This window comes from Carassius gibelio, chromosome A18 (genome assembly GCF_023724105.1).
Source record: "Carassius gibelio isolate Cgi1373 ecotype wild population from Czech Republic chromosome A18, carGib1.2-hapl.c, whole genome shotgun sequence".
NCBI lineage: Eukaryota > Metazoa > Chordata > Actinopteri > Cypriniformes > Cyprinidae > Carassius > Carassius gibelio.
The window spans coordinates 14082468-14109218 of record NC_068388.1 but is presented as its reverse complement, the minus strand read 5'-3'; the positions used below and the strand labels follow the sequence as shown (position 1 = coordinate 14109218).

At 37.3% G+C, this 26751-nt stretch overlaps 1 protein-coding gene across 1 annotated transcript in view; it reads left to right on the top strand.

The window, feature by feature from the left end:
* LOC127933877 (tetratricopeptide repeat protein 9A-like) overlaps window positions 1–24668 on the top strand; it is a 29914-nt gene extending 5246 nt beyond the window's left edge. Inside the window, exons 2-3 of the mRNA XM_052530926.1 lie at window positions 20095–20277; window positions 21163–24668. Of these exons, the coding sequence (XP_052386886.1) occupies window positions 20095–20277; window positions 21163–21257 (278 nt within the window). The 3' untranslated portion in view covers window positions 21258–24668. The remainder of the gene's footprint in view (window positions 1–20094; window positions 20278–21162) is intronic.
* The last annotated feature ends 2083 nt before the right edge of the window (window positions 24669–26751 follow it).

Here is a 26751-nt window from a genome sequence, read left to right as displayed (position 1 = left end):
TCGCCTGTCAATGACGTTAGTTACCCTTTGTTACCGCCTTTACTGACATAGAAACCACATGACGTGGACAAACGCGGAAGTAGCTTCGCGGCAAACATCAACTAGAAAGAGATGCCGATCTCGCTTGTGTTTTACTCGACAGGTGAGTTTTTTTGATTCGTATCTTTACAGAAAACGTATGCTATTATAACAATCAACAATCAACAGGGCATCACGTCTCTAGACCCACGCGAGGACGTGTCTGATCCATAGTCTGATCGCATCTTTGCATTGACTTTGTATGTAATCTACTCGCGCAAATCGTTGAACTCACATTAAATCCATGATTTATCTTTCCGTCTGATTGATTGCCATCAGCGGATGGGTAGAAGTCACCAAATCCCATCATTCCACACTCATTCTTAGCATCATAAAACCACGCGATTGTTATTGTTTTGGTAGTGCACTCTCTAGTGGCAGGTCCTACAACCTGTACCTTTAATATCTTGTGGCCACAACGTATTATCACGTTCCTACTAGTTATGTGAATCGACCTTAGTTTCAGTGGAGGGACTGAGAGCTCTCAGACTAAATCTAAAATATCTTAAATTGTGTTCGAAGATAAATTGAGGTCTTACTGGTTTGAAACACATGAGGGTGAGTTATTAATGACATAATTTTGGTTATTGGGTGAACTATCCCTTTAATAGTGTGATTCATATTTTTTATTATTATTACTTTTTAAATATAAATGCTAGATCGTTCTTGTTAACACAAGGCTTGGGGGAAATCAGGTGAATCATGTGTCTATATAACACTTGCTGACCTTATGTTCTCTCATTACACTAGCCAGTGACAGTCAATGAATTTCTCAACCCTGATGTCCAATTAGAAGAGGCCGTATTAAAATGAAATCAAGACCTTCTCTCTTTAACTTTTCTCTCTCTCTCCAAGAGCCCTGGCTGACTCTGGAGTGTCCAGATAGGGGTTGCATTACATTCATCAACTCAAGGAAACGTTCTTATCACAGTCCCAAGAGCCAAATGCTTAAAAAGGAAAGAGATATTAAGGACGTTTTTCACTCTCTGTCCAGAAGACTTGCTGATGTGCTTTAGTTTTGAATAAAAGGTGAAGAGTAGAAGAAGCGTGATGGATGAGGTGTCTTTGTTAATTATCGTGGTGGTTGGCCATCAGAGGCAGCTGGTGCCAGGTCCGCAGATGGCATGGCATCACCATAGGGTTCCTCTGGGCACATGCTTTACTTACTGTACAGTACACTGTATTATGTTATAGCACTCTGCCACGGCCTGAGGAGATGGAGGAGAAAATGAGAGAGATCATAAAGTACTGGATCAGAGGAGGTCTGGCAGTGTGTATGTGTGTGTGTCAGTGGATATGTGGAGAGAATGCATGTCTGCTTACATTTTCTAGGTCTGTAGAACCTGAACATGTTTTTCATGGTAAGAAGATGTGGAAAAACCACCAAAGCCAAGAATTCATCCATAAGAACTGCAGTCACTGCAATAAAGGCAGTTAGGGGAGGAATAGGAGCACTTTAGTCAACCTCGGCTAATATTAAAATGTGTAATTTTGCTGGCTTGCTTTGAAAGCATATTTCTAGATTTTTTTGTTTGTTTGTTTGTTTGTTTGTTTGTTTGCTTGTCCAACGTTGACTTCAGAAGAGCAAAATTTCATCTATGTATAAGCAACCAGTGGGCTTCTGGCAACTTTATTTGAATGATCTGACCTGATCTTGATGTCAGATAGCTGATATTTGAGTTTTGACATCACAGAGATGAGCTCTGCTACTCAGTCTATGGAATAATTATTAATTAGTATTGAAAGATAATATCAAAAATATCTGAGTGAAATAAAACTGGCTTGATATTATATCTAAATGGCAAATCAGTGTGGAACTTCCACAGACCACACAACTAAAAATCAAGGTGAAGAATATTATAAATAATACAATTTCACTTTGTGGTCTAGTAAGTTTACATCAGCACAAGCTAATAATCATTAATGTGCTCAGCCTTAATATGTAGTGACATCACAAGCAGCTCATCTTTGGCGAGAGACTGTTATATGAATAAATAAGCAATATGCAATACAAAAACAGGCAATGTGTTATGATGCTGAGTCATGTACTGATGCCTGTTTGCAAGAGGGAGAGAGGAAGGCTACCCCGGTGCATCAACACAATCTCTCGAAGGGCCACTTAAGATTTCTCTTGACCTGAAACACTTCTGTGCAAAGGACTTATTGTAAACAGTTTAGTGGCGTGATGTAGAAGCTGCCGTAGTGCCTGAAATTAAAGAGATAGTTCAAAAAGAAAGAAAGAAAGAAAATTCTCTCATCCTCAATAACATTTTTTCTCTGTGATGATGCATTTTAATCTGGAATGCTTTTTCTTATGCAGTGCCGTTGTTTTGGGGGAAGCTCTGCACCTGAAAGCCCTGCATGTGTGCTTGCACATGTTTATGTGTGAATGCGTTTTAAATAGAGTAGGTTAGAGCTCCAGATGGTTGAAGTGATGTTTACAGCAGCACACAGCTCCAGATGCAGCCTTTGTGTGCAGGATTTAAAATGAAAACCCTGGAAAAGTCTGGTTTTGCATTCTTATTCCAGCGAGAAACAGGCTGTTCCTAAAAAAATGAAGAAATGTATGCTGAAACTGGTGTGGGTGAATTAATGGTTGATGTAAAAAATCTTTTGATATCAGAACAAAAAAAGAAAGATCTATTTTTATTCTCTATAATCATTTATTCACCTCGTTGTATGGTTTTCAAAGTTGTATACCTGTTTTTCCTCTGATTTTATTAGCTTTACAGTACAATTCTACGGTTTGCTATTTTCCATGCAATTACAATGAGTAACTGGGCTTCAAAAAGGATTATAATCAAATAAATAAATCATATAAGTGGTTCATACAAAAGATTTAGGTAATATAACAACTTAAATTTCAGTCTGTTTCTTATAAAAATAAATAAAAAACAATAACCTTATGGCTTCAGAAGACTTGGAATATAGTGGATGATTCGCAAAGACAACTTTTGCGATATTGTTATAGTAATTTATGTTCTTTTTGAAGCTTAAATGCTTCCGTCCTCATTTACTATGAATGCATGTAGAACACAACCCAATCTTATGAAAGTTTGTTTTTGTGCTTTGGCACATTGTTGCAATTTGGTTGATTTGAGTTGTATGAAAACATACAATTTTTATATTAAAAAAAAATGTCCACCCCTAAATCTAACCTTCAGTGGTTGGTGCAAGCAGATTGTATGAAATCATACAAATTAGATTGCACAAATTCATGTGAAATTGTCACCAGTTCTCCAAAACATAAAATAGTATAGTTACAATTTTCCATGAGAGGATGTTGGGGTCAAACAGCATCTTCCCAACCTACACTACCTTTTGCATTCCATGAGGTGAGGACCAGTAGTGCCAAAAATGACAAAACTGGGTGAACTATTCTTTCAGTGTATAAAGTTGCTGTGGTCTATAGCTGTTTATAGTGGACTTGACAAGATGTCACTCACTGTAATCCAAACTGCCAAGTGCATTGTAGCACCAAGAATATTCATTGGAAGCTAGTCAGCACGATGTTCCTGAGAACTTCTCTATTAATTCTTAGATATGTCACCTCAACAAAACATTTACAGAAAAACAGCCATTTATTTGTACTTGAGTCTACGTAGCAGTGAACATACAGGATGGTTATAGTTCCTGCTGCTTGAATTGTCAACAGTGTTGTTAACAGAAGTGTAATTATGCTGTTTTAGTGAAGGATCAGATGTTCACCTGCTCAGACGAAAAGCAAAAGCTGTTGTCGTCTGGTTGTGTTTGTCCTCTGAGTGTGAGATGTGCACGACCGCTGTGGGGGAGGGGGGCATGGTTGTTGTTACTGCTGATGCACCATTGGCCATTTCTAGGATGCAGAGTCATTCAGGGACAGTCGGCACTATGGGCCAGCAACACAACACGTTTCCCGCCTGGAGATGTCCAAGTGAAAACATCCCTGTGATCTACTTCAAAAGATGCATATTAGTACCTAAAGTGTACATATTAAAAAACTAAATTGTGCTTACAGACATAGCACCTTTTGAAATGGTACTGCCTTTGTTTGTTTTTTTGTATGTGTATATATATATATATAAAATTAATACTGGTATCATCTGTTTTTTTTATTTTTTACCAGTGATGGGGAGAAAACAAATAATAAAACATACTTCAAGAATAATATATATATATATATTATTTTTATGTTGAAGACTTTTAAGTTGAAGTCCTTTGTAGTTTTATTTTTGATTAGTTTCCTGTGATTCCCAGATGTGTCTTGTTTTTCACCTGACCCTTGTGTATATAGCCCTTGTGTTTGAACCGTTCTCTGGTGTTGTTCCTTCATGGATGTCTCATAAGCAGCCCCAGGTCTGTTCCTCGTTTCCTGGTTCTTGTATTGTTTTGTATTTTTGCCATTATTTTAATAATTACTGTGCACCTGGATCCTACTCTCTCACCCATCTTTGCATTTATAAAAATGTTATTTATATTTATAATATATATTAATATTTTCGCAAAAATCCTGATTAAGATTTTAATTTGTTTATTTAATTAATTAATTAATTTGTATTATTTATTTTTATTTTTATTTTTGCATTATTTCATATTATTTTGCAGTGTACAAAATGTTGTACAACCCCCAGAGTTGAGCACTTTAAGCATTTTGGAAAGGTTTATCCCCCCAAAAAAACATTATAAAGGAAAAGTATTAAGTTACCTCTCTAAGGATCCATATCATCTAGCTCTTTCCACTGTTATGCATATTCATCAAGTCTCTGTTAATGCCCGTGTCTATGTGGAGTAACATCAGTGATGTTTCCATACAGTCATAATGGTTTACTGAAACCTTGGCTGCTAAGTGCATCGCTTAAGGGCTCCAACGGCTGCAGTCTGCTCATCATCCTCTAGACTCAGCATCAAAATTCAATCACGGAATATATATATATATATATATATATATATATATATATATACATATATATATATATATATACATATATACTCACATAAAGGATTATTAGAATATTTGTTCAATTTCTCATTAATGCAATTATCTAATCAACCAATCACATGGCAGTTGCTTCAATGCATTTAGAGGTGTGATCCTGGTCAAGAAAATCTCCTGAACTCCAAACTGAATGTCAGAATGGGAAAGAAAGGTGATTTAAGCAACTTTGAGCGTGGCAAGGTGTTGGTGGCAGACGGGCCGGTGTGAGTATTTCACAATCTGCTCAGTTACTGGGATTTTCACGCACAACCATTTCTAGTGTTTAAAAAGAATGGTGTGAAAAGGGAAAAACATCCAGTATGTGGCAGTCCTGTGGGCGAAAAATGCCTTGCTGATGCTAGAGGTCAGAGGAGAATGGGCTGACTGATTCAAGCTGATTGAAGAGCAACTTTGACTGAAAAAATCCCCTGTTACAACCGAGGTATGCAGCAAAGCATTTGAGAAGCTACAACAGCAGAAGACCCCACCGGGTACCACTCATCTCCACTACAAATAGGAAAAAGAAGCTACAATTTGCACGAGCTCACCAAAATTGGACAGTTGAAGACTAAAAAAAGTTGCCTGGTCTGATGAGTCTCGATTTCTGTTGAGACATTCAGATGGTAGAGTCAGAATTTGGCGTAAACAGAATGAGAAGATGGATCCATCATGCCTTGTTACCACTGTGCAGGCTGGTGGTGGTGGTGTAATGGTGTGGGGGATGTTTTCTTGGCACACTTTGGGCCCCTTAGTGCCAATTGGGCATCGTTTAAATGCCACGGCCTACCTGAGCATTGTTTCTGACCATGTCCATCACTTTATGACCACCATGTACCCATCCTCCGATGGCTACTTCCAGCAGGATAATAGACCATGTCACAAACCTCGAATCATTTCAAATTGGTTTCTTGAACATGACATTGAGTTCACTGAACTAAAATGGCCCCCTCAGTCCACAGATCTCAACCCAATAGAGCATCTTTGGGATGTGGTGGAACGGGAGCTTCGTGCCCTGGATGTGCATCCCACAAATCTCCATCAACTGCAAGATGCTATACTATCAATATGGGCCAACATTTCTAAAGAATGCTTTCAGCAGCTTGTTGAATCAATGGCATGTAGAATTAAGGCAGTTCTGAAGGCGAAAGGGGGTCAAACACAGTATTAGTACGGTGTTCCTAATAATCCTTTAGTGAGTGTATATATGTACTGTATATGAACAATCACTGCACATTTTAAACCACAGGCAAGTGATCAAGTGTCCATACAGAGATGGTTTGATTACTGTTAGCATGTGCGTATGGTGTTTGAGGGCATTATGGGAGAGAGCTGCAGGGATACCCCATTAATATTTCATCCTCTCCTCTTAAACATGCTCAACGGTTCACTCTCTGCTGAGGTTCTGCAGCTTGCAAGCAGGTCTGACTGAGTAATCTAGCCTTTTTCTCTCCGCAATCCATGTTGCACTGTTGGGTAATCCATGCAGATAAGACCGTGAACATTGATGACTGTGAGGGAAGAAGAGGGAAACATTGCAGTCTGTACATTGTCTGGTGCAGCATTAGATCAGAGGCAAGTTCCTTTTTTATTTATAATTAAGATGGAGAACACATTCTTAGCATTTTCACATGCCCCAATGGGCAAAAAATTTTATACACCCCTGTGGAGAATATGAGTCATCAATATTTTGGTCAATTTTCCAGAGCGGTAAAAGACTATTTAATGCAAACACCTGCAAAATGTGTATTTTGTCAACTAGAGATGTCAATAGTTGCAGTGATTTCCTGTAAAATAAGGATCTTAGATGGTTGTTTTTTTCTTATTAGGTTTAGAAACTGCGAAGTCATATACAGTATTGTTCAAAATAATAGCAGTACAATGTGACTAACCAGAATAATCAAGGTTTTTCGTATATTTTTTTATTGCTACGTGGCAAACAAGTTACCAGTAGGTTCAGTAGATTCTCAGAAAACAAATGAGACCCAGCATTCATGATATGCACGCTCTTAAGGCTGTGCAATTGGGCAATTAGTTGAATTAGTTGAAAGGGGTGTGTTCAAAAAAATAGCAGTGTGGCATTCAATCACTGAGGTCATCAATTTTGTGAAGAAACAGGTGTGAATCAGGTGGCCCCTATTTAAGGATGAAGCCAACACTTGTTGAACATGCATTTGAAAGCTGAGGAAAATGGGTCGTTCAAGACATTGTTCAGAAGAACAGCGTACTTTGATTAAAAAGTTGATTAGAGAGGGGAAAACCTATAAAGAGGTGCAAAAAATGATAGGCTGTTCAGCTAAAATGATCTCCAATGCCTTAAAATGGAGAGCAAAACCAGAGAGACGTGGAAGAAAACGGAAGACAACCATCAAAATGGATAGAAGAATAACCAGAATGGCAAAGGCTCAGCCAATGATCACCTCCAGGATGATCAAAGACAGTCTGGAGTTACCTGTAAGTACTGTGACAGTTAGAAGACGTCTGTGTGAAGCTAATCTATTTTCAAGAATACCCCGCAAAGTCCCTCTGTTAAAAAAAAGGCATGTGCAGAAGAGGTTACAATTTGCCAAAGAACACATCAACTGGCCTAAAGAGAAATGGAGGAACATTTTGTGGACTGATGAGAGTAAAATTGTTCTTTTTGGGTCCAAGGGCCACAGGCAGTTTGTGAGACGACCCCCAAACTCTGAATTCAAGCCACAGTACACAGTGAAGACAGTGAAGCATGGAGGTGCAAGCATCATGATATGGGCATGTTTCTCCTACTATGGTGTTGGGCCTATTTATCGCATACCAGGGATCATGGATCAGTTTGCATATGTTAAAATACTTGAAGAGGTCATGTTGCCCTATGCTGAAGAGGACATGCCCTTGAAATGGTTGTTTCAACAAGACAATGACCCAAAACACACTAGCAAACGGGCAAAGTCTTGGTTCCAAACCAACAAAATTAATGTTATGGAGTGGCCAGCCCAATCTCCAGACCTTGATCCAATTGAGAACTTGTGGGGTGATATCAAAAATGCTGTTTCTGAAGCAAAACCAAGAAATGTGAATGAATTGTGGAATGTTGTTAAAGAATCATGGAGTGGAATAACAGCTGAGAGGTGCCACAAGTTGGTTGACTCCATGCCACACAGATGTCAAGCAGTTTTAAAAAACTGTGGTCGTACAACTAAATATTAGTTTAGTGATTCACAGGATTGCTAAATCCCAGAAAAAAAAAAATGTTTGTACAAAATAGTTTTGAGTTTGTACAGTCAAAGGTAGACACTGCTATTTTTTTGAACACACCCCTTTCAACTAATTGCCCAATTGCACAGCCTTAAGAGCGTGCATATCATGAATGCTGGGTCTTGTTTGTTTTCTGACAATCTACTGAACCTACTGGTAACTTGTTTGCCACGTAGCAATAAAAAATATACTAAAAACCTTGATTATTCTGGTTAGTCACATTGTACTGCTATTATTTTGAACAAAACTGTATGCTGTCAGCTCCCCTGGCGTACATGTGCATAGTGTGGTGAACAAGGCTGTTGTTCTGTGATTACAGATGGTCAGAGGGAGAGACAAGAGGGGGAAGGGGGTGGTAGGCAAAATATGGTGAGTGGGCCTCATCAAGTCCCTTTAATAAACAGCTCAGTGTTCATAGCATGACTGCAGGCTTCACCATCACCCACTCCAGCAATCAGTATCACTTCAGTCTTCAGTCCTTCCAAACCCCACCTCTTCTGGGAGAAAAAGTGAAAGTGACGTGACATTCAGCCAAGTATGGTGACCCATACTCAGAATTTGTGCTCTGCATTTAACCCATCCAAAGTGGACACACACAGAGCAGTGAACACACATCCGGAGCAGTGGGCAGCCATTTATGCTGCAGCGCCCGGGGAGCAGTTGGGGGTTCGTTGCCTTGCTCAAGGGCACCTAAGTCATGGTATTGAAGGTGGAGAGAGAACTGTACCCCCCACCCACAATTCCTGCCGGCCCGGGACTCGAACTCACAACCTTTCGATTGGGAGTCCGACTCTCTAACCATTAGGCACAACACAGACTGGCAACTCTGAGATTAAGTGATTGTTAAGGTATAAGCTTCAGTTTTGATAAAAAATAAAAATAAAAATCACGTTCATTTACTATGCTAATTATAGGTAGAGAACCACATTACCCATAATCCTGAATACAGCTCCACCAATCAGAGAAGTTATTGCTAACATGGAAATGTGAACAGCAACAACAACAACAACAAAAAAAAACTTTGCAAAACTGAAGCGTTGCATATGATACAATGAGTCTCTCTACCCTCTCTTTTTATTTATTTATTTAATTCGTTTTTGTTTGTTTATTTATATGTTACATTTTACATATTGTATTTTATACTTAAAATCAACTGACTTTGGGATGTTTTACCGTAATGCTTTATCTGCCTTGTACACTTGTGTTCTTATCCAATTTTCATATACTTTTTTTTGCTTCAAATCATAATTTCGTCCCCTTGGAATTATAAGGTTCTATCTGACATTTTTTTTTTTTTTTTTTCAAAATTGAGTTATTCACATATTCTTATTCTGTGTCAAGTATATACATTATGTGATAGATGTGTACATTATGGGACTTCTTATTTAAAAAACAATAAGGTTCTATCTACACTAATTGATTTTGATCATGATGTAAAACCCTATATTGAGGAATCTTTTGAAAGCGTTAATGATGAAATGAATGGAACTACAGCTGCATTCTGTTCTAGTTGGGATTTATTCTGAATTTGCAAAATTATAATATATATGATATATTCTGATTACACTGTATAGACTACAACAGCTGAGTTCCAGAACTAACAATCCTATTCATTTTCTCCACAGCGTAATTGATTTTTAATGATAATGTAAAAAAAAAAAAAGTCAGACCTACTATGAGCTCCAAGGATTGGAGCATACTTTTTTTTATACTTTTTTCTATTGGAAAAATGTATTGAAACAAATACTTCCAGAACCAAGGCGAGCATTGTTGTAAAACATCTGGTTGATTATACAATCACTCTTTATTTGCTGTTCATAGAGCCTTGATGCTGTCTCAGAAACAGATATGATTTCTCAGGACACTTGTTTCAGTGAAATCTGTCAGGTACTATGCCTGTTTTGCATGGAACGTATTACATTCATGGAAAATGGGAATAGTATAAGAACAAAGACAAAGACTGTGATAAGGAAGATGAATGAAAATTTGTAGAAGAATGAAGAAGGGTAAAGTGATCTCACAGATACCCAACTTGGAACGGAAATGAAATTCAGACAATATGAATAGGTCATTTACTCCTAATCAGAAATAGTGAGCTAAAGATGAGAAGCTGGGAGGGGAGGAGGGAGGGAGGGATGGGTAGAAAGAGAGCTGTTAAGTCTCGGGGCCTCGTGATTTAGGGCAGCCTTCCTCTTAACGTCCTTCAAGCCACAGTGCGCTGACTGACAAGGCCATTATTAACAGTCTTCAGAGCAGGGGAGAGGAACTAGCATTTAGCAATAACTAATGTTTGAATTATACATGTGAGCTCAGGGTCCCTCAGCCTTGTTAAATAAGACTGAAAACCAACTCAAGCACATCCGCTGCTAAACTATTCAGAGACAAGCTATTGTCACCTTTAAAGCAGTTTGTTACAGCTTGCTGTTGGAGGGTGATATGTTTTGTTCGCTAAGGGCTGAGCGACTACCTTATTAAAAACTGCATGAAGAGGAAAGCTTATACTGCTGTTTCATATGATATTGATTTAATGTGACAAAATGAGTAAACAAACAAATGCATCATGCTAAATTGAATGACATGAGTCATGTGTTTATCATTGCACTGTAAACTGTGAACATATTACCACGTAATGTCATATGGTTGCTTACGCTGACTAGATGAAACTAGATAAACTAGATCACTAAATCACATTGAGAGGAGGATGGGGTTGGGTGTTATGTAGTACTAAAACTTCCTTTTCTTTTTCTTTTTTTACAAGTCCTTCTGGAAATTCACGAGTTGGAATTTGAATTCAAAGGATAGAAACCTGTCTGTCTGTCTGTCTATTGTTCATTTGTTTGTCTGTTCTATCTGTCTGTCTGTCTAGTAGAGTCAAATTTCAAAGTTTGTTTCTTGTTCAGAATAGGGGTGTGCAATATCACGGTTTTTGATCTCACACATTCTATCAGTTGCAGTTCTAGCATCTCCTACTCAATATACTGTACAATGCCATACATTCACTTCAAATCTTAACTCAGCGGTTGAATTACAAACATGGGAGACGCAATCACAAAAGGACATTATTTGCATGTGCTTTAAAGCCTTGGCGGTTAAACATTGAATTTGTGTGCTGTTCTGACATGCGCTTTGTTGACTTTGATAAAAATACTACGGAAGCCTGATTTTTCAAAGTAACTTTTACAGTGGATATAGAAAAGACCCCCCCCCCCTCCCCACTCACACAAATAATCACATTTTGTGGTACATTGATGAAAGACAGGTGATTTTTTTGTTTGATCCAGCTGTATTTACTCATTGCAGCTTATAACATCCAAGTAAAAGATATACCACTAACATGTTATAAAAAAACAAGAAAAAACCCTGTTTGTGTTCACACCAAACGCGAATAAAGCATCAAATTAACTTCACAACAGATGCGAATTCGCGTCATGGGGGGGCTTCACGGAGTTCACGGAGCATTTTCAACCGCCATTTTTATTCTGATAATTTTCTAAATATTACTGTTATTGTGTCATGAAATGTAGTTTTAAAAATATTTCAGGCGCCTTTTAATAAAAAGTATTAAACGTTCCTTTGCAATGACTTAACTTCGAACTCATTCGCGCCAGATGCTCTATTCGCGTTTGGTGTGAACACAGCATAAGAATGAAACGTTTTGTTTCTTAAAGCTAAAAAAATCCTTCACTCAACAGCAGTGTGTGATTTTGAATTAGTCTTTTGTTGTTTGATTAATAAGCACACAGTCACAGCAGGAAAATATCCCACCATCACTTTAAGATCCGAACGGATGTAATTTACTGTTACACGGTTATTTTCATTCTCAACTCTTTATGTTAATTTATTACTTGACGGACAAAGGTATACATAATTAATCACTAAGCGCTGCATTTTGACACATTTTTGCATGTATTTGATCATTTAGGCGTGCACCTTGAGCTAAAAGATTATTTTCATGTCTTCCTAAGTAGCAGCGCAAGTTCTCTTTCACGCTTTCACGCTTTTAAAAACATGAATAAATATACTTCTATAAATCAAGCACGTCCCATTTTCCAAAAGTCACAGTACATGATTTTAATGATTTGCAAGTGAAATCTGGTTTTTATGGAGGAATGAAAGCACAGCGCTGCAAAAGGGGGCAGTATAGTGCGCAATAATCATTTGTGACCCATTTCATTTGTGACGACACCTGCTCAACCCACCGGTCTCGAGTCTCACGGAGGAGATGGAGGGATATAACACCGGAGTGACGACAGTGACGTAGGAGAGAGGACCAGGCCTGGGCTTTATTTTATGTTTTGGTTTTTTTTTTGTGCGCATCAGTCGTCCGTGAGGGGCTGATACGCTGTTTTGTGTTTATTTTGTAATTAAAGTTTCATTTTGATTGTCCGCTGGTTCCAGCCTCCTTCTTCCCGATGATTATGGAGTTTTTATCATTACACAACTATACTACAATAAACAGTTCAAATCATTAAATAACTGATAATTTTATTGATGCTACTATCTATAAAACATCACAATGGGCAAATACATTACTGCAATTCCACTGTGGTACAGAGAAGGTTACTTAGTAACAAGTTACTTTTATTATAGAGTAATTCAGTTACTAACTCGTGAAAAAAGTCATTATCTGGCTCAGCTCGGTGTTCATCTTCAGTTCTCTCTTCACAGCAGTTCAGTCAGTGTACTGTTTGAGAACATGAATTACTCCGGGATATTGGTTTGTTTGAACTCAGAGGGAGTGTCAGCCACATTAAAAAAGGTAACAGCTTAAGTAATTTGTGGATTAATGCGTATTGGAGATGCGAACCGTTTCAAACGATTCAGTTCAATTTGGTGAACTAGTTCAAAAAGATCCGGTTACATCGAATGATTCGTTCGCGAACCGGATATGACAAACTGATTTGTTTTGAACTCTCTCACAGAAACCCACTCATAACCCAACTCTTTTAGAGAACTTCAGACCGGTCTCCCTTCTACCTTTCATTGCAAAACCACTTGAACAAGTTGTGTTCAACCAAGTCTCTGCCTTTGTCACACAGAGCGACCTCCTGGACAGCAACCAATATGGCTTCAGAAGTGGGCATTCAACCTTGCTCTCAGCTGTTGAACCCCTAGGACTGGCAAGAGCGGCTTCCAGATCTTCTATACTTATCTTGCTGGATCTGTATTCTGCTTTTGATACATTGAAACACCAGATCCTCCTGTCAACCCTGTTGGCAGAGGGCATCTCAGGAACCGCATGCCAGTGGTTTGAGTCAGATAGGTCCTTCAAGGTATGTTGGAGAGGTGAGGTGTCCACGTCGCAACATCTAGCTACTGGGGTGCCTCAGGGCTCAGTTCTTGGACCACTTCTTTTCTCTGTCTACGTAGCATCACTAGTTTGTCATTCAGAAACATGGCTTTTCATATCACTGCTATGCTGATGACAGTCAGCTCTCACCTCTCATTTCATCCTGATGATCCAACAATAGCTGCTCGCATCTCAGCATGTCTAATAGACATTTCTTGTTTGATGATGGACCATCACCTTCAACTCAACCTGGCTAAGACAGAACTGCTTGTAGTTTCAACAAACCCATCATTTTATCAACATTTCACCATTCAGTTAGGCTCATCAACCATAACTCCTTTCAAAAACAACTAGAAACCTTGGAGTTGTGATTGATGATAAGCTGGATTTCTCAGACCACATTGATAAAACTGCCCGGTCCTGCAGATTTTCTTTATACAACATTGGGAAGATAAGGCCCTTTTTTCCAGAACATGCTGCACAACCTCAAGCTCTTGTTCTGTCCAGGCTGCACTATTGCAGTGCAGTCACAAAAAATTCAAGGCATTAATGTTTGCCTACAAAACCACCATTGGTTTACCACCATTCTGCACCCCTTTACCTAAATTCATTACTTCAGAGTTATATGCCCTAGAAGATTGCGTTCTGCAAGTGAACGGCACATTATTGTGCCATCTCAAAGAGGCACAAAATCACTTTCACTGACTCTTTCATTAACTGTTCCCTCCTTTGGAATGACCCTCTTACTCTTCTAGCACTTTCTATTCTATGTTAATTCTACTTTATTTATCTTCTTTTTATATATAAAAAACACTACTTTCTATTTTTTCTATTCTATCTGCTTGTTTTTCTTTGTGTGTGTGTGTGTGTATAAACATATATATTATATAAACCTTGCGTGTACTACATTGCTCTAACCAAGACTTGTCATTTGCACTTACATATTGTTGCTCTTTTGTTAGTTTTGATTGCTTCTGTTGTCCCATTTGTTCTATTGCTTTGGATAAAAGCATCTGCTAAATGACTAAATGTAAATGTACATTATGTGTGTTTGTAATATGCATCTTTGTTCTTATTTATAATAACAAAGATAAAATAATGACAAAGATTTTTTATCTTTGCTCACTTTGGCCTAAATATCTGCCATTTCTTTTTTTTAATTATATGTTGTTACCTAAGGCTTGTTTTTAAAATATGAAAATGAGTTTGGCTGTACTGCTCAGACAGCTTGCAAAGTAGTAAAACCAACATGACGACGATTCGTGATAACATTGTGAATAATATGATATTTTTGCCATATCACCCACCTCTCATTCAGAATAATATACGGTATGATGAGGTCAGTGTGCGGGTGAGTAAGGGAGGAGAGGTGTCATATAGACCGATGGGTCCCTGCATCAACCATTAAGCATCAAGAGAACTAATTACCATCAGAGTGACAGGAGAGTAATCACCACAAACCAACACCACTTTAAATTAGCTCCACTTCCCTACCTGACGCTGTCGGCCCTGCACCTGTCAGAAGAGCAGCACCCGTGAGAGAGCTAAAGGGACAGAAAAATAGCACAGAGAGGGGAGAGAAGATGATAAGGAGGGCAGAAAGGGGAGAGGGAGTGATCCAGTCCACTGAAGATGGATGTTCCTAGAGGAGGGCGTTTGAAATCGTTTGCCCTCAAGTTCTCACTCCCTCTGCCTCACCTTTCTGCTATTCTGTGCGCTTCACAAACAATTATCCGCTCTCTTCCAGGTTTGCTAATTCCTCTTCCTTTCTAACATTTGTATCTGGTAGCTTTTCTGAGAGAAGAGAAAAAAAACCTTTTTGTTTTTTTTTTATGTGAAGGTGTAAATATGAGGGGAATTCTGAACATTTGCTAGTCACACCTACCTATTGCTTGTCATCTCTCTCTCTCACACACACACACACACACACACACACACACACACACACACACACACAACAGCTGTCCCTGCACCTGTTCAGTTTTAGGATAACTATCCAGTGATCTCCAAAAATCATCTTAAAGGGATAGTTCTCCCAAAAATAAACATTATGCCACTATTTTAGTCAACTTCCTTTTGTTCCAAACCACTATGACTTTATAACTTCTGTGGAACTTAAAAAAAGATTCTTAGAAGAATGTTCACACTGCTCTTCTTCATATAATGAAAGTGAATAGAGTGAGTTATGCTGAGCTCCAAAAAGATACTGTAAAAAGTAATCCATATGATGTGCTATTTATTTCAAGAAAGCTTACAGAACAAACTTCATGATGTTAATTAAATGTGTTTTGTTTTTTATGTTAATGATAATATTTCAGAAATGTGGGGTTGGAAAGAGTTTTTGGAAGAAGTCTCTTATGCTAAACAAGGTTGCATTTATTTGATAAAAAAAATACAGTAAAAATAACAAAGCATTTATTTGAAATAGAAATCTTGTAACATAATTTCTTGTAACAAAATGTACTCTCACTTTTGGTCAGTGTAATACATCCTTGATAAATATGAGCATTTAACTCTTTAAAAAGTCTAAAAATTACTAACCCCATAAACTAACCCCATTTTATTTTTAGATTTTTAATTGTGTTAGGATATTTTCATTATTATTATTTTAGTTTTGTAATTTACGCCAATGCAGTTGGTTGCCTTGTCTCATAACAGACTGAAGTTTGAATATGCAAATGATAGTTTACCCAAAAACATGAATATGGAGTGAAAACATTTTTGGATTCGTTTGGGTTCTTTGCACAAAAATCAATCTTTTGAAAACTAATGAACCATGAAAAAGAACTGACACGTTTCTGTCAATACATAGCAGAGCAGATTTGTTGTGCTCTTAGCTTCATCAAGGGTGACAAATCTAAAAAAAAAAAGCCCCCTTATCTCAAGATGGACCCTGTTAGTCTCTGCCCTGCTCCGATGACCAGCTCTGGCTTTCTTTGTGCTCTCAGCAGTTATGATCTCATACAACTATGATGCAGCATAAAGTGCATTGGGTCCATTAATATGTGATGGCATCATTATTACCCTCATAGAGCCACTCAGCAGACACTTAAGTGCAGTATCCACAATGCCACACCTTATCCATTTGTGTGATGAATCAGTCTGTAGGATTTGTGTGTGTTTGTGCGTGTGCATCCGTCAGAGTGTTGTGGAAAGAGAGAAAGGCCCAGAGAGAAAGATCAGGATATCACAAGAGTTAGGAGCCATTAGACCATTATTGCCTGAAACTGAATACACTGAGAGCTTGCCAGGGTTCCAGTTGCCCAGAATGAAGATGGACAGGACGCTCAATGAGCGTGAGGGTGGTGTGCTGAAAGGCAGTTTCTCTCTCTCCCGTCCCAGGCCAAATGAGACGGGCCAACCCAGTTAAACACACAAAACCAGAGATCACGGTTAAGATGCATGAAATGACTTCAGGAGATGAATCTGTCAATAAATTGCTGTATTATCTTAGAGGGAAAGTCAATACAAATCAAACGCCACACGTTGTTGTATTGCAGAACAATTCTTCTATTTATAAGGGGCTTTTTGTGTCCTGAAATTTTAGACAGTGTTATCTTGTGAGTATTTTATTGGGGAAAGGGAGAAAAGAGAAACCGGAGGGAAATTATAACAAATGAAAAAGGCTGCATGAGATGAAGCCTTTACAAAACTCTAGTCTGAATGAAATTCCAGCTTTAACGAACTAGTTTAGATTCAATGTTTCCTCTCACAGCTTTTCATTTGTCATCTAATCATCGTTTATCTCTCTTCTGCTCTTGTTAGTTGGTCCCTCTGTCTTTATAACCTTCATTATGTTGGGTTTTTTTCTCTTCCTTTCCTCCACTGACTATATGTCTGACTAAACAGCTGTTTGAGCAGTCTGCAGATGTTTGCTTTAGTTCGTGTCTGTACAGCAGCACACAGCCTTCCTTTTATCAGCGATCTTTTCTGGTTTTTATGCCGTCATTCTCCCAGCATGCCCACAAACCAAAGGGCTTTGATAATGATGAGGAATACAAAGGTTTCTGGTTGTCTTTGATGGTTGACAGTTTTTCATGCAGTACGCAGTTTGTTCTCATCATGTTCCTCCAGAATTCCTTTCTGTTTGTCGAGATAATATTGTACAAAAACAATCATTATTTAATATTGTTTATATATTTGTCTTAGCATATATATAGCTGTTGGTAGATTTTGGAACTGTCACAAGGGAAACTACCTTTTCTGTTAATCGGCCAGTTTGTTATATAACTTTATTAATCATCCTGGCACATATATTGTTCTGTCACTCATTTTTCATTTATTTGTGATTTTTTACAGATGGTTGTGTTCATTTACTGCCATTTGGACACTTTGAATGCTGTGCAGAATGTGTGTGGGGAGAAATTGTCTTGGAGAGTTTGAATTTGTGGTGGACTGATCTTTTTTTCGTCGTCCTGCCTTGTGCTGATACCCCTGACTCATGACTTCCACAGAGGTGTAAGCAACAGGCCAAGTGATTGTTGGAGGCATGTAATAGGAACAGATAGAGGGAGGATGTCAGTATAAAGCAGCAGCTTTTGTCAGTATATGTGGTAGTCAGCAGCCTCTCAACATTGACCTTGGCAGGGGTCAGGCCTCTGCCAGTCAGACCGGGCCATGATTGGTGCCGCACTGAGGCAGTAAACAGGTATTGAACGAGCTCAAATATAGAAAATACAGTGGGCTCACAGATTTTCACTGTGGTTTCACTTTATTTTGATGTTTGATGATGGTTAGAATTAAGAGTTGGATTTAAACAACCTAAACAGCATATATAAATACAGAGCATATAAATACAAATCCATTAAATAACAGAATTAAATAAAATATAAATACAAATTTTATATAATAAATATTAATATATTTATTTACAATACCATTCAGCATGTTTTTTTTAATTTGTTTTATTAATACTTAAAAGTACAGACATAAAAACAAACAAACAAAAAAAAAACGATTCATTAAAAATAATCCTGAAAAAAAATGTAGCATGGTTTCCACGAAAATATTAAGGAGCACAACTTTGAAATGAGCACCATATCAGTATATTAGAACGATTGAATGACTGGAATAATGGCCAGCTTTGCCATCACATTTTTCAAACATATTAACATAGAAACCAGTTATTTTAAAGTGTTATAATATTTTACAATATTGCTGCTTTACTGGATTTTTTATTAAATAAATGAATGTAGTATTGGTGAGTTTAAGTGATAAAAAAAAAGAAACTCTTACCAACCTTACACTCTTACTTCATTCCTTCATTCAGCCGGAGCATGAAAATGTAAGAGTTGAATTCAGATCATTATTAGAAAACTGCAGAGAAGTGAGCTTATGCAAGAGCTTAAATGATGAATTGAACTGCAGACAGGCCTAAATGCTTGAAGATTCCAGCCATACACCACAACCAGTGAGCTCAAATTGAAATATGAAATTGAGTTTCCCAGCCCCTGCCATCAGTGGCCAGCCATGTCATCTGCTTTTGGAATAAATAACCCTGATTGGACGAGGGCTTGACAACACACATCAGCTGCCTAGCAGGCACCTCAGTAATTCATTTGCTGTGCATCTGTTCTTTCAGGGCCAATGCATCTAATTAGCAGCAGCTTTTTTAAAACCATATTTAATGAATTCAATTAATATTAAAAATGGAATTATAAAATTTTCATATTATAATCTGTCTTTAGCCATTATATTTCAAAATCCTGTTTTCTGGTTGGTCAAAGTGGAAGTATTATAGCATCATACAGTCATGTGTTTCTCATAAACTAATTTAAATCTAAATATGCATGTTAAATAAATGTTATACTGTATATATATATATATATATACGTATGTGTATATATATATATATATATATATATATATATATATATATATATATATATACGTATATATATATATATATATATATATATATATATATATATATATATACATATATATATATATATATATATATATATATATACGTATATATATATATATATATATATATACGTATATATATATATATATATATATATATATATATATATATATATATATATACACACACACACACACACACACACACAAACCTTTAAACATTAATCTCCTTTTTTTTTTCGATAAAGCATGCACATTTCAGACACATCCAACACTTTTAAGCAGCAGTTTTAGATTAGGATGTGTCTCATTTGGTTTATTTTCTCATTAGACAGCAGATAAAACCATTACTTCATCTGTGTCACTGAGCCTAGAGTGGCTAAAAGATGCAATTAGGTCTTCACTTTGTGCTAATGTGGTTATCCGAGACCAATAGCATCAAAAACTGCTGCTCTCAGACCTTCAGTGCAACTGATGACCGCGAGAAAACACACTGTCCCTTTTTCTACTTTAGCAATCAGACCAGGGTTTTGTAGACCAGTATGTCTATTTTTACTCCCTTCTCCCTAGCTGTTCATTGATTTATTCATTTTAGCTGTTTTATTGTTTTGTCCTGTCCTGTCCTTTTAACCATACTAATTCCCCTCCTTCTCTTCCTCTTTTCTCTTTATAGCATGCTTGCTGCAGTCGGAGCTGGTGAATTATGAGCGGGTTAAGGAATACTGTTTGAAGGTACTCGGACACCAGCAGGATCACTTTAAGGCCATGTACCGTGCTGGGATTGCCTTCTACCACCTGGGAGACTACGAGTGTGCCCTGCGTTACCTACGCGATGCCAAGTGCCGTGAACCCACAGGTGGGCTTTATGATCACTTTAATAGAGTAGTGCTTCTCTAATGATTTTACATTGGATCCAAGAAGTGAGTCAACATTTAGCATTTAGAGCATGTCTAAATTAAAAATTCTGTCATACTGACTGATAACCAGAGCTCATGCATCCCTATAGCTTATCATGCAAAAGTAATTAGAAATGCCCTTAAAATCAAACTGAAATTTATTAACAGGCACAATATTAATATACTGTGACAGTTGAATTTGCTCCAAAATATCTATGACCCAGTGTTATTTTAGTGTTATTTATGTACTATTATAGTATTTCTGAATTTTCCTGAATGTCCTTTTATTTTTATTTTAGTTTTAGTTTGTGTATTATTTATATTATTATATTGCCATGTGCAAATAGTTTATTTATATTTCTATATAGCTTTAATTTATTTTTATTTCAGTTTTAGTTTTAGTAATTAATTTTCAATGTCATTAATTCAATTAATGGCAAAATTTTGAATTATTGTTTCGGTTTATATATATATATATATATATATATATATATATATATATATATACATATATATATATATATCCTATCACCTTTATTTGAATTGACAAAGACTGTTTTTAATAGCTTTAGATTTAGTTAACAAAAACAACACTACTGCGATTCAACTGTTAAGAACCATACACACACACACACACACACACACACACACACACACACACACACACACACACACACACACACACACATATATATATATATATATATATATATATATATATATATATATATATATATATATAAAGCATTTATGTTAAGCTGATGTGTTTGTTTGCCTACTGAAGCAAGGTTTAGTTTTATTTAGTCTTATGCTGATTTTCTGTGGTATATCCTCTCTCTGTCCAGACACAAACGTGCTGCGATACATCCAGCTGACGGAGATGAAGATGAGTAAGACCGGTCACCAGGTGCGTGAGAGTGGGAAAGAGTCATTGGGTTAATTCGGCCCGACCCCCCCTCCATGCCACACCCTAAGCCTGATAGAAAACCTCTCTACTCTAGTCTTTCCCCTTTTTCTCACCATTGATCCCTTGGACAACCAGGATACATGCGCTGTGCCCCTCTCTGAAAGCGGACTCAAACTGGCACAGCTACAGCACAGCTCCCCGCAACTGTCTTTTCTCGCTCTGAGATCTCTCTGTCCCTTTAAATCCAACGTCCCCGGTGCTTTTCATTTCCCAGGTATTGAGAATTCGACTGATGAACAGAGAAGACGAAGACGAAAAAAGAAGAAATGCTGTCTTGTAATGAAATAAGCAATGGGGGTCTGACATTACAATTTAAAATCACATGATGGATATTAAAGCATGGGTGCCAGAATTGAATATGTAGGTAGAGAACAGAGTGAAAGCACACATATCAAAGCCACACAGCTACTTAAGCGCAGGTGATGAAGGTCAATGATTAGGCTAGTGACCTTTGAACTCACTCAGATTCATTGAGAAGCACTCTCTCTGCTTAATACAGAAGAGAAGCAGAGAGGTCACCATTCAGTTCACGCTTACCTGCCAATGTCTCTTACTTTCTGCCTCCTTTTTCTCTCTCTTGAATTTGGGCATATCTCAACATAATTTCTGAACTGTTTCAATTCAAGGGCTAATTCAGTTGTTTGTAATTTGTCCTTAGATATCGATTTTGTTTTGCCTCTCGGTTTGCTGTACTATAGTGGTTTGAACAAGTTGTTACCTTTCCCTTTACAACATCCTCCGTACTGATGTTAGCAGATGTTTTGTGAACCTTGTTGTCCATTTCCTTGTATAGGACTGTCGCATAGCCACCCGCCACCCACCCCCACCCAAAAGAGAAGAGCGCATCCTGATGATGTCACGATGGTTATGCAGCCTGTTGGAATATTATTAACTAATGGAGCCATATTAAAAACTCTTATGTTTCTACAAGAAACGGGATGAACAACATCTGAAGAGCTTGATAGAGGTCTGCTAAACTTTATATATCTACCAAAAAAGATCAGTGTTACAAAACACTGGTAACTCTGAGAATTGTAGTTTTGACAACCATTAATTAAGTGTCATGCGTTTGTCCTCTTCTTAGTGTTATGCTTTTTTTGTGCTTTGCTATGGAAACTGATGATGTTTTGTTCATTGAGGCAACATCTCCAGCGGATTCATTTGAATGTGGAGAAGTCTTTGACACCACATGTCATTCTGAGTCTAGTTTGGATTAATGGCTATGAGGAGATGAGGACAGACAGATGAAATTATCCATCTGCCCTAATATAAGACAGATTTAATTGTGTCAGTGGGACGCTGGGGATGATGTGCCATGGTTTCAAAAAAGAATACGCACTGATGAGATTCAGAACGCATGGCGGGCCATACAACCCCATCTCTTTGTTTCCAGTGACACTTGAGGAAACTGAGGAATATGACGATAAAATAAGGTGCATTCAGTTATTTGTTCTTAATTAAATTGTTTTATATATAATATACTTACAGGGAGTGGAACATTGTGACTCCCATGCAGTCAAGACTCTAGTCATATCTTCTGATTTATTCCACATGGAGCGGGATGCCCTCTCATGGGGCTTCTATGTCTTAAGACAACAACTTGTCTTACAATAATAATTATTAGTTCATTATTATATAGAACTTTGAAGTGCTCAATGCAGAAATGAATGAAAATGGAGTGAACAGAAATGAATATAAAAACTTCATTCATCCACACCAGTAGGTGTCAGCATATACTTCTCTTGGGGTGAAAAAATATCTTGTGAAACGCAAAAACTTTTTGAGTGCGCTTTTTAAAGCAACACTGTAAATGTTGTGGCTCTAACAGTTAATAAACAGAACTGCACTCATCCCGCGGAAGAACATTCTAACCCGAGCTACTTCTCCAAGTTTATGTCTATGGCGATTCACGCGGGTCTGTGTTACTCGGCAGGGGTGACAACCCGAACAGGATACAATAGTCCAAAAATAATCACTTATTATAAATCTACAGTAGTGATTTAGGATAAGAAACAAATCCGGTTCGGTAGATTCATTTATGATTTACTCGCTCATTATATACATTTAGTTAATTTTGAACAAAGTTACATAGTGTTGCTTTAATGCTCAAAACAACTCTAGATGATGTTGTAATGAATAGATTGGCCAGAGAAATCAAGTCTCTTTACTGTACTATTCTAATCCAGTCTCGTGAGAAAACATAACTATTTTATGAGGTGCCGTTTTTGCTTGAATTTGCAAAGTTTGTTTACAAAAATGTAAGCATAAAGGTCCATCCCTAAACCCACCCAAAACCTAACCTTCAATGGGACGTAAGATGATAGTATGAAAATGTACAAACAAGGTTACATGAATTAGACACCAAGAAGTAAAATAGTTTGGAGTTGCCATGAGAGTGTGTTGGCTGTTTGACGCTTCCCTCTTTTCCAGCTCTATCTCTTGTCTCTGTTTTGTGACAGTTCTCTCTCCACCTTACCTTCGATATGTTCTTTTGATTTCTGTAAATGGTAAAGGTCATATTGTCTGTAACAGAGCCATGCTGACAACACTGATGTCCTGTAAAGGATCTCGGTCATCACTGCTTCGTTCAGCTGTGGTCCATATGTCCCCATGTGCTGGATCTCTTTCTACACAGATGGAGAAACATCAAATCTGACTGTTGTCTACAGACAACATCAAAAGCACAAACTGGTTCATGGACAAGCAGATAAACTTACTGTACTTTTTCTTGGATGTCACTTGAGGTATGTGTTTGTTGAATGTGAAAGTAGACTTGTGCGGTTTTAAAGACATTAAAATGGTTGTCGAAAGCTTTACTTTATTAAATTGTTTTTTGTCGATATGTGAGAGAGCAAAAGAGAAGGATAACTAAAGGATATTTATGGAAAAATATATTTAACATTTGTGAGAGGCAGCTTTATACCTGTGTATACTGTATGATCAGTTTTCCTCTTGTATCTTGGCTTGTTTGTGATGTCTTAGCCTTGTTTTTGTCTGATTGGCAGTCTGAGGATTCAGGGTTTGCCCTTTGACCTCCAGAAAGAAAGGTCATCCGGGGTGGGTCAGGAGAGAATGGCAAGGGATTTTGCATATGAGGAAGAAGGGGTGAGGGTACCCTACTGTCCTGAAAGAGAGAGACAAATCCACTGTTTTTTTTCTGGTTTTCTTGCCTGTTCTGGAGAGAGAGAGACTTTGACCCTCTGGTTGTTCTGGTTATAATGTTAATGCATTACTGCGGTCATTCATTGCTTCTTTGGGAAGTACTGTACATACTTCCGCCAGATATTACAAGACCTGCCGACTGGTTATGTTTACCTGCAAGTTCAGGAATGCACTATTGATTGCTAATTGAAGTCTACAAATAAAGTTTAAAAAGAGAAACTATATTATTGTTTGATTTTTTAATGCAAAACCAACCATTTATAGAAGAAACACAAAGCCCCTACAACAACCAACTCTAATTAAACAAAACTGAACCAAAATAATCAAGGTGTTAAGATTCTCAAGAAACTTCCAGGCAAGTCTTCGCACATGACATGCCATTCTAACTTTGGTGCTCAAGTTAAAATGAGTTCTTTAAAAAAATTACATTTTGTGCTTGCTATAGTGACTCATGCACTCATGAGCTTTGCTGAAATGTTAGGATGCACAAAAGCATAAAAAAATGGCTCCTTACACAAAACTATCAGATGGATTAAAAGGGTCACAATATGGTGCATGAGTCATGTTGAATGTATGGCTTTTAATAATATACATTTCAGAGCTTGATAACCCCTGCCCAATCACTGTATGTTGATGTATTGTATGTAAAAGTACTTTTGTGTTCCACGGAAGAAGGAGAATCATTCAGGTTTGGAACAACACGAGGGTGAGTAAACGATGCCAGGATGTTCATGTTTGGGTTAACTATTCATTTAATGTGCAAACACTTGCAGTGTTGCATCCGTACCCATTATGTTTCTCTCTTCACAACACTGAGCACCAGAAGCCAGGCATCCAGAGATTCAGTGTTTGTTCCAATCCTCCACAGATTTAATGGAACCACCGGGCTCTCCCTCCTCCGTCTCTTTCCTCCATCTCTCTCAGTGGGACACAGTGTGTATGTCACCGCTGACTACCTTCCATAATGTCATCCAGGGTTGTGAATGCAAAAGGGGAGAGAAAAACACAAAAACACTCACACTTGAATAAAAAAAAATTAAAAAAAAAAAGGAAGAAGATAAATGATGGGGAAGAAAGTCTAAGACGCAATTACAGAGCAGGGCAAAATAATAAATCGCATAATTTTAAACTTACAAAATCATTTGTAATATCAGAAAGGATGATGATTAGTTTGGGGTGGTCAATTTCTATTTTAGGAATGAGAAGGCAAAAGTGAAGAATTTGTTGAATGGAAAATATACAATGCTTAAAACTAAATAATTAAATCATCAGAGAAAAGGGTAAAGTATGTATATTTGGAGGTCAAAATATGATCGTATGAGTGTGTAGTTCTTCTGACACACTCCCTCATATGTCCACCATCTTCCCTTTATTTCTTTGTTGTTGCTTTTTATAGCATTGCCATGGAAGTGAAGTGTGGTTGCTAAGCAACTGGCTGGCGTCTGGAAGCATAGGGTTGTGGCTAGAGGGGATACAGCTACGGCTGGAAAGTCACAATGTTCTACACCTAACGTTACCACTTACAATAATCCAAATACCGCATTATTATTAATAATTATTATTTATTATTATTATTATAATTTTTTTTAGCATTTACAGCCTTTATCGAGCAATTTGAGGGGATATATATTTAATTTTTTTGTTGTTGTTTTAAAATTATCACGTACAAAACCTTTCCCCCCTTCCATATACTTATTTGTCTCCTGGAGAGGAGTATATCAGTGTGGTGTCTTCTCATTGTCCTCAGAGAACAATCGCTGATGTAAACAGAGCAGTTTCTGTGAGCGCGCGCGCACGTGCACGGTGGAGCCAGATATGCTTCTTTGCTTATGTCATGCTATATAGCTATGCTCTTAAAGCTAAATTATAAAGTAAATACTAAATAAGCTAAATACTCTAGGAATCCATTGCGTCATAATTATTCAATTTGCACCGCGGGACTTTGTCGACATCTAGTGTTCTATTTTTGTTATTATTATTTTTTAAATAAATCGGTCTTGGTTTATTCTTTATTATGGGAATAAAATAAAGGATAGTGTTTAAATAATAAAAAATTTGAGGATGTGAGATATGAATGTAACAAATCCTCACCACGACAGATTTGCAATAAGACTGCTATCAGTAAAAAGTCAAATTTAGCCGTGGACTGACTTTCTTTTATTTTTAAAACATTATAATTAAAAGCTTATACATAAATGCATTAAATTAGTTTTGTAAAATAAATAACTCGGCTGGAAAGAAGTGCAACTGAAAATTATTTTAAATAATAATAATAGTTATTGTTGCATCTTTTAACAGGATCTTG